Source organism: Oncorhynchus nerka, linkage group LG18 (assembly GCF_034236695.1).
Source record: "Oncorhynchus nerka isolate Pitt River linkage group LG18, Oner_Uvic_2.0, whole genome shotgun sequence".
NCBI lineage: Eukaryota > Metazoa > Chordata > Actinopteri > Salmoniformes > Salmonidae > Oncorhynchus > Oncorhynchus nerka.
The window spans coordinates 73,686,003-73,696,091 of record NC_088413.1 but is presented as its reverse complement, the minus strand read 5'-3'; the positions used below and the strand labels follow the sequence as shown (position 1 = coordinate 73,696,091).

At 43.7% G+C, this 10,089-nt stretch overlaps 1 protein-coding gene across 1 annotated transcript in view; it reads right to left on the bottom strand.

The window, feature by feature from the left end:
* Positions 1-1,126: 1,126 nt before the first annotated feature.
* Positions 1,127-10,089, bottom strand: part of LOC115146430 (arf-GAP with SH3 domain, ANK repeat and PH domain-containing protein 3-like) — a 65,117-nt gene continuing 56,154 nt past the window's right edge. The window contains exons 20-24 of the mRNA XM_029688491.2: positions 9,209-9,276; positions 7,860-7,967; positions 5,466-5,661; positions 3,634-3,916; positions 1,127-1,400 (exon numbers count right to left, since the gene is read on the bottom strand). Of these exons, the coding sequence (XP_029544351.2) occupies positions 1,145-1,400; positions 3,634-3,916; positions 5,466-5,661; positions 7,860-7,967; positions 9,209-9,276 (911 nt within the window). The 3' untranslated portion in view covers positions 1,127-1,144. The remainder of the gene's footprint in view (positions 1,401-3,633; positions 3,917-5,465; positions 5,662-7,859; positions 7,968-9,208; positions 9,277-10,089) is intronic.

The window sequence follows — 10,089 nt, the reverse complement described above, 5'->3', positions numbered from 1 at the left end:
TGAAATGGCTATGGATTTTGTGTTTGCGCAGAAGGAAAACCCTCCAGTTGCCTTTTATGTAATAATATATATGTTAAAACATGGTTGGCTTAATACAGAAAGGCAAATAGCTCAACTCTCTATTTTAAAGCTGTGCTTATTAAAAGTAACAATGGATTTACAGGGGTAAAAAAAAATAGAGGTGTAGTTCTACTCACCCACCAGTGGGGGTCCTCGGTGGCTGTGACTACGATGACCTCATCCTTGAAGAAGGCCAGCTGGTCCGAGCTGACGGCTCTGCAGTCCACCAGGGCCTTGACCCTCTTCTGGGTAGGCCTCCTCTGAGACACCTGGCGGATACACACACTACTCCGTCAGGCTCTTGTACATACTAGTGTCCCGCTACTGTGTTACAGACAACTGATCTGTACGTGTAACCCATTGTCAGTTGGTTGGGCATTATTATCCTGCAACATCACTATTCAATGTGCGCCACTCGCTGCGCCGCGGTCTAAGGCGCTGCATCTCAGTGCAAGAGGCGTCACTACAGTCCCTGGTTCGAATCCAGGCGGTATCACATCCGGCTGTGATTGGTAGTCCCATAGAGCGGCGCGTAATTGGCCCGGCGTCATCCGGGTTGGACCGGTGTAGGCTGTCATTGTAAATAAGAATTTGTTCTTAACCGACTTGCCTGGTTAAATAAAGGTTATAGATAAAACATTTTTTAAATTGTGCCTTAAACTGACATTTAATAGTGATGTTGCAGGATAATAATACCAACCAACTGACAATAGGTTACATGCAGCAGCTGAAGAAAATGTATTTCTATCAGAGTACCCAACAAAAATATATACATTCTTTATATTTCACGTCCTAAAATGCATACCAAAAATATATTTTAAATATGTTTTTTTTCTCGTATGGGAGCATTATTTATTTCATTCCATGCTCTTACTAGGATACCATATATAGATGCCATTCTCACTCAGATACCAGTGGTTTTGTTGTCACAGAAGTTGTCAGTGTTTGAAATGATGCTACAGTATTAGTGGTAAGTTGCGTGTCCTACCATAGCGTTTCTGCGAGGGCGCACAGTGATCGGAGAGGAGGAGGAGGTGGATTTGTTGTCAGTGTTTGAAATGATGCTACAGTATTAGTGGTAAGGTCATGTTGCGTGTCCTACCATAGCGTTTCTGCGAGGGCGCACAGTGATCGGAGAGGAGGAGGAGGTGGATTTGGCCGCAGGTGTGACGCTGGGAGCGGGACCAGTAGGTACCACGCTGCAGTACAGCTCCTCCTGGCTGCCCAGCGCCACACAGCTGGGTGAGGTCACAGCCGAGGTCACGGCCGAGGTCACGGCTGCAGAACACTTCCCTTGTCCTCCGCTGCTGGTCCGCCTGTACGATGTTGTTTTCTCTGAGCTGGGGAGGAGGACAGGAACAGGTTGGTAAAACACTTCACCTACTCATAGATACATAGTACACATCATAGATACACATAGTACACATCATAGATACACATAGTACACATCATAGATACACATAGTACACATCATAGATACACATAGTACACATCATAGATACACATAGTACACATCATAGATACATAGTACACATCATAGATACACATAGTACACATCATAGATACACATAGTACACATCATAGATACATCATAGATACACATATCATAGATATACATAGTACACATCATAGATACACATAGTACACATCATAGATACATCATAGATACACATAGTATCATAGATACACATATCATAGATACACATAGTACACATCATAGATACACATAGTACACATCACATCATAGATACACATATACATCATAGATACACATAGTACACATCATAGTACACATCATAGATACACATAGTACACATCATAGATACACATAGTCATCATAGATACACATAGTACACATCATAGATACACATAGTACACATCATAGATACACATAGTACACATCATAGATACACATAGTACACATCATAGATACACATAGTACACATCATAGATACACATAGTACACATCATAGATACACATAGTACACATCATAGATACACATAGTACACATCATAGATACACATAGTACACATCATAGATACACATAGTACACATCATAGATACACATAGTACACATCATAGATACACATAGTACACATCATAGATACACATAGTACACATCATAGATACATAGTACACATCATAGATACACATAGTACACATCATAGATACACATAGTACACATCATAGATACACATAGTACACATCATAGATACACATAGTACACATCATAGATACACATAGTACACATCATAGATACACATAGTACACATCATAGATACATAGTACACATCATAGTACACATCATAGATACACATAGTACACATCATAGATACACATAGTACACATCATAGATACACATAGTACACATCATAGATACACATAGTACACATCATAGATACACATAGTACACATCATAGATACACATAGTACACATCATAGATACACATAGTAGATACACATAGTACACATCATAGATACACATAGTACACATCATAGATACACATAGTACACATCATAGATACACATAGTACACATCATAGATACACATAGTACACATCATAGATACACATAGTACACATCATAGATACACATAGTACACATCATAGATACACATAGTACACATCATAGATACACATAGTACACATCATAGATACACATAGTACCTACATGGGTCCTACTGGATTTAGATCGTTTGGATTTTCCATCTGTAAATGCTATTAACAGACTGTAAATGCTATTAACAGACTGTAAATGCTATTAACAGACTGTAAATGCTATTAACAGACTGTAAATGCTATTAACAGACTGTAAATGCTATTAACAGACTGTAAATGCTATTAACAGACTGTAAATGCTATTAACAGACTGTAAATGCTATTAACAGACTGTTTGCTAATGTTTCCAGGATGGACGAAATGTCTGCACTCACAACTGCAAGTCGCTCTGGATAAGAGCATCTGCTAAATGACTAAAATGTAAATGTAAAATGTTACGGCTAAGATAAGAGTTAAGGTTAGTAGATAGACAGTTGAAATGTTACTGATAGTCTGTAGACTGTCCAAATAAAGTGTTCCCATGTCTTTTCATATAATGTAATCCAGTATGCATGTAATGTAATTGCAAAGTTTTGTAACATTAATGATTTTTTAAAATATATAATTCATTATTTTGCTCACTGGGAGTTTTTTTGGGACAGAGACAAAGTAGGTGTTCATTACTGTTAGAATGCGCTATTTGCTCAGCTCATAGAGAATTGTTAGGCTTCAACAGCGGGCGCTGTGAGGTCATTTTATCTGCCAGTAAACTGCTGCCCGAAGGCAGTCATCTTCAGAACTGATGAATTCTCTCTCTTAACTCTAGGGTTGTTCCATTTAAATATATATATATATATATGTTTGACTATTCATTTCTAACAGTAAGGGAAATCAAATCATGAATTACAAACATTTTACTGTGAAGATCAGGAAGGAGTCTGACATTAGCAGGAATAGAGGGAGTCTATCCGCCATAACATTACTAAACCACACTGATCTCCTACTTTGTCAGTTATGGAAGTATTTTAGGATTACCTGACAGGTCCTATGTGGTTCTGAGGGGAGCTGGAACTACTGTTAGACTTGGTGCTGTCTCTGTCTGAGGACCCTGACCCAGTATTGGCCTGACCCTCCCAGGCTGCGGTCTGTCTCTGCCCCCTCACCAGGATGCCCTGGCCGTGGGGTGATTTGGGTGGTCGTCCCCCCTGACCCTCCATCATGGGGGAGGGGGGGCTGGACTGGGGGGTTGGGATGGAGCAGCTGCACCTGCTGCTTACCCCCTCCTGGGTGGACAAGGAGATCTGGGGGTCCGAGCGACCTGGGGGTGCGGGGAGAGGGAGACAGGACCAGGTGAGTGAGAGACAGAGACAGAAACAGCCATATAAAACAGTCTCTTTCTCAATTTGTCCTTCCTTGATTCCTCACATCCTTGCCTCCTCAAAAGAGGAGGGAAGGTCCTCAATTAAGAAGAAAATGGTATGAAAGGAGATGGGAGGAGAGGAGATGGGAAGAGAGGAGAGGACATGAGATGGGTTGGCGCCCCCCCTTGGGTTGTGCCGTGGCGGAGATCTTTGTGGGCTATACTAGGCCTTGTCTCAGGATGGTAAGTTGGTGGTTGAAGTTATCCCTCTAGTGGTGTGGGGGCTGTGCTTTGGCAAAGTGGGTGGGGTTATATCCTTCCTGTTTGGCCCTGTCTGTGGGTATCATCGGATGGGGCCACAGTGTCTCCTGACCCCTCCTGTCTCAGCCTCCAGTATTTATGCTGCAGTAGTTTATGTGTCGGGGGGGCTAGGGTCAGTTTGTTATATCTGGAGTACTTCTCCTGTCCTATTCGGTGTCCTGTGTGAATTTAAGTATGCTCTCTCTAATTCTCACTTTCGTTCTGTCTCTCGGAGGAACTGAGCCCTAGGACCATGCCTCAGGACTACCTGGCCTGATGACTCCTTGCTGTTTCAACTGTTCTGCCTGCGGCTATGGAACCCTGACCTGTTCACCGGACGTGCTACCTGTCCCAGACCTTCTGTTTTCAACTCTCTAGAGACAGCAGGAGCGGTAGAGATACTCTTAATGATCGGCTATGAAAAGCTAACTGACATTTACTCCTGAGGTGCTGACCTGTTGCACCCTCGACAACCACTGTGATTATTATTATTTGACCATGCTGGTCATTTATGAACATTTGAAAATCTTGGCCATGTTCTGTTATAATCTCCACCCGGCACAGCCAGAAGAGGACTGGTCACCCCTCATAGCCTGGTTTCTTCCTAGGTTTTGGCCTTTCTAAGGAGTTTTTCCTAGCCACCGTGCTTCTACACCTGCATTGCTTGCTATTTGGGGTTTTAGGCTGGGTTTCTGTACAGCACTTTGAGATATCAGCTGACGTAAGAAGGGCTATATAAATACATTTGATTTGAGGAGGGGATGAGAGGAGATTGGAGGGGATGGGAGGAGAGGAGATAGAAGGAGAGAAGAGACGGGAGGAGAGACGGGAGGAGAGATGGGAGGAGAGGAGATGGGATGGGAGGAGATGGGATGGGAGATGGGATGGGAGGAGAGGAATGGAGATGAGAGGAGAGGGGATGGAGAGGAGAGGGGATGGGAGGAGAGGGAAAGATAATTTGAGATCGAGCCCCTATTTCAGTGTTTGCAGATCTAATGGAAACAGATCAGATGTGTGTGTTTCCTGTAGGTGTGTCAGGACCAGGATGATGAGGTGAGACAGCTCTCTCAGCTACGAGACTCAAACACCCACTATAAACTATACTAGACCACTTTCCAGGGTCTTGTTCATTTAAGCACCAAATGGAAGAAAACTGACTGAAACAGACTACCTGGGCTTTAATGTTCATGTCAATGCGTGTGTTCACCTCTCATGATGGCTTTAGCGGGCAGAGGGGGCGGGGGCATGAGGACGCCAGATGGAGCACTATTGGGGGGGTTACGGTAAAGGAAGTCCACGTTTTCATAGGTCTTACACGCCACGGGGGCGTTGGCGAAGCTCCAGCGGGAGGGCGAGGCTTTGGAGGGCAGAGGGGAGCGTAGGTTCCTGTGTAAGGGGTTCACCTGAAGAGTAGAGAGGAAGGGGGAGATGGTCAGTATATGATGCCAAACATGGCACTGGGGTTTCGTCAAAAACAAAACCCCTATCCCCTACACCCTACCCCCTACACCCTAGGCCCTTGTGTTCTGAAATAATTGGATAAGAGTAAACAATATGGTGAAAATTCCATCTAGCTTACATCCCCCATTCTAACATCCCCCATTCTAACATCCCCCGCATTTTAACACCCCCACCCCCCATTCTTCCATCCCTCCATTCTAACATCCCCTGCATTTTAACACCCCTTCCATCCCCCATTCTAACACCCCCATCCCCCATTCTAACACCTCCCCATTCTAACAACCCAACCCCAAAACCCCTCATTTTTCCATCCCCCATTCTAACACCGCCACCCCATTCTAACACCCCGCCCCATTCTAACACCCCACCCCATTCTAACACCCCCATCCCCCATTCTAACACTCCAACCCCAAAACCCCTCATTTTTCCACCCCCATTCTAACACTCCCTTCCCCCATTCTAACACCCCGCCCCATTCTAACCTCCCCACCCCATTCTAACATCCCCGCCCCATTCTAACATCCGCCCCCATTCTAACACCCCCCCATTCTAACACCCCGCCCCATTCTAACACCCCGCCCCATTCTAACACCCCCACCCCATTCTAACACCCCCACCCCATTCTAACATCCGCCCCCATTCTAACATCCGCCCCCATTCTAACACCCGCCCCCATTCTAACACCCCCATTCTAACACCCCGCCCCATTCTAACACCCCCGTCCCATTCTAACACCCCCACCCCATTCTAACACCCCCGCCCCATTCTAACACCCCCACCCCATTCTAACATCCGCCCCATGACTAAGTCTAAGTCGTGCGATAGTGAGGGATATGAGCAGAGTGACACAAAGGTGAAGTGTGGTTGCACCGAGGTAAACACTGAATAAAACTCTAGTGCAGCGTTTCCCATATCCAGTCCTCCAGTAACCAGTACAGTACACATTTCTTTTGTAACCCCAGACACCTGGTTCAACTTGTAACCCCAGACACCTGGTTCAACTTGTAACCCCAGACACCTGGTTCAACTTGTAACCCCAGACACCTGGTTCAACTTGTAACCCCAGACACCTGGTTCAACTTGTAACCCCAGACACCTGGTTCAACTTGTAACCCCAGACACCTGGTTCAACTTGTAACCCCAGACACCTGGTTCAACTTGTAACCCCAGACACCTGGTTCAACTTGTAACCCCAGACACCTGGTTCAACTTGTAACCCCAGACACCTGGTTCAACTTGTAACCCCAGACACCTGGTTCAACTTGTAACCCCAGACACCTGGTTCAACTTGTAACCCCAGACACCTGGTTCAACTTGTAACCCCAGACACCTGGTTCAACTTGTAACCCCAGACACCTGGTTCAACCTGTAACCCCAGACACCTGGTTCAACCTGTAACCCCAGACACCTGGTTCAACCTGTAACCCCAGACACCTGGTTCAACCTGTAACCCCAGACACCTGGTTCAACTTGTAACCCCAGACACCTGGTTCAACTTGTAACCCCAGACACCTGGTTCAACTTGTAACCCCAGACACCTGGTTCAACTTGTAACCCCAGACACCTGGTTCAACTTGTAACCCCAGACACCTGGTTCAACTTGTAACCCCAGACACCTGGTTCAACTTGTAACCCCAGACACCTGGTTCAACTTGTAACCCCAGACACCTGGTTCAACTTGTAACCCCAGACACCTGGTTCAGCTTGTAACCCCAGACACCTGGTTCAACTTGTAACCCCAGACACCTGGTTCAACTTGTAACCCCAGACACCTGGTTCAACTTGTAACCCCAGACACCTGGTTCAACTTGTAACCCCAGACACCTGGTTCAACTTGTAACCCCAGACACCTGGTTCAACTTGTAACCCCAGACACCTGGTTCAACTTGTAACCCCAGACACCTGGTTCAACTTGTAACCCCAGACACCTGGTTCAACTTGTAACCCCAGACACCTGGTTCAACTCAATGAGGGCTTGAAGATTAGTTGGCGAATTGAATCAGGTGAGTTTGCACAGGGTTACCATATAAATGTTCTGTTGGGGTCCAGGAGGACTGGTGTATTGGTTGTACAGTGGTTAGTGTGTGTGTTTACCCTCTCATCCAGGTCGTATTCGGTGTGTCTGTGTGTGTGTCTGTACCCTCTCATCCAGGTCATCTTCGCTGTCGTACAGGTCCTGGCTCTGTGTCTCCCACATGTACTCCACATGGATCTGACTGTTGAACTTCCCACTCTGGGCCAGCTCTAGCTAAAACAAACACACACACACACACACACACAGGTCAGCTACAAATCCATATTTTGCTCACATTACAAACATAGCATAGCTAGTCAAGTCATTGCTCCTATCAGTACCTTTAAATACTCAAATATCATCCAGAAAAGTATTTTCAACTGTTAAAACCACTGAAACTTTAGTGCCAGGAACCAGAACTAAATCTTACATGTGCTGGCCAGTGGCTTAATTATGCTAACATTTAATGTTAAATATTAACATTAATATTTTTTTTGCTGCAATTTTTTTGCAATTTTCAACCTCATTGTCATTATCTTCAGCACAATGCCAGTGTCTACATAAGTGAAAACAGCGCTTTTCTACATTTTGTAGAAAAATAAATATAAAGTTAAAAAGGTCTACCCGATAACATCATCTAAAGATTAAACAGTTTTTTTAAACAATGTTTTCAAACAAGAAAATACCCTTCTGTCTAGAAACTCACTGCAGGTTTTGAAAATCACTTGTTTTCTTACTTTAAATCTTACCCTGTGATGTCACAGAAGCATAAAAAAAAAAAAAAAAAACTTTATTTAACTTTTTTTTATTTTTCCGCAGATCATAGAAACACGCTGTTTTCACATATGTAGACACGGGTATGGTGCTGAGATGGTGAATGTGAGGTTGAAAAGTGGCGGAGTTGCCCTTTAACAGTCTGTCACGAAACAGTATTGAAACAACAACTTAGGTTACTTGACTTATCACCGTTTTAACAGGAAATAATGGATAATGGTTTTCCAGTAAAAACACAACAAGGACAGGAAATTAACACTTTCTTTCATTACGGACTTGACTATGACAATTCAGCACCTAACCATAATCCGAGAGGGTGAGCATGTTATCTATTGTTCCATAAAGGACAGGAAGACAGGAAATTGAACGGGGTGAAAGCAGGTTTAGCAGGGGAAAACAGGGAGCCAGAAGGAACATAAAGGCTGTATTTGCACTGAGAGTTGACTGTAAAGTCCGGGTCAGTCAGTCCCTTTCTTGGCAAGAGCTCTCAAACTACGCAAATGACTGTAAAAAAAACATTGATACGCATATTTATTGATTTAGTGTTTCGTTGTTAATGACGATGATGAACTGTCCACATAATTAGGCTAATCATATCTTCTTCGTTGTGTTTTATATTGTATGATATCGCATTTTATGCTTGTTTCTGCTTAAGTACCAAGATGTTCAAATAAACCTAAACCCAGTCAGTCATGTCTTACCAGTTCCACACACTGGGAATGCTGCAGTCTCCTGGCGATGTCCAGAGCCGTCTCTCCGGATGAGTTCACTGGATGGATGGATGGATGGATGGATGGATGGATGGAGAGAGGGAGAGAGGGATGGATGGATGGAGGGAGGGAGACCAGTTAAGTCCCTGTGGTATCCCTATTGAACCCAGCTTACAAGCACTAAAGGCACTGTGTATACTGTATATACACTGTAGGTGTGTGTATATACTGTATATACACTGTAGGTGTGTGTGTATACTGTATATACACTGTAGGTGTGTGTGTATACTGTATATACACTGTAGGTGTGTGTGTATACTGTATATACACTGTAGGTGTGTATATACTGTAGGTGTGTGTATAGGTGTATATATACTGTAGGTGTGTATATACTGTAGGTGTGTGTATAGGTGTATATATACTGTAGGTGTGTATATACTGTAGGTGTGTGTGTATAGGTGTATATACACTGTAGGTGTGTATATACTGTAGGTGTGTGTATAGGTGTATATATACTGTAGGTGTGTATATACTGTAGGTGTGTGTATAGGTGTATATATACTGTAGGTGTGTATATACTGTAAGTGTGTGTATAGGTGTATATATACTGTAAGTGTGTGTGTAGGTGTATATATACACTGTAGGTGTGTGTATAGATGTATATATACTGTAGGTGTGTATATACTGTAGGTGTGTGTATAGGTGTATATATACTGTAGGTGTGTATATACTGTAAGTGTGTGTATAGGTGTATATATACTGTAGGTATGTATATACTGTAGGTGTGTGTGTATAGGTGTATATATACTGTAGGTGTGTATATACTGTAAGTGTGTGTGTAGGTGTATATATACACTGTAGGTGTGTGTATA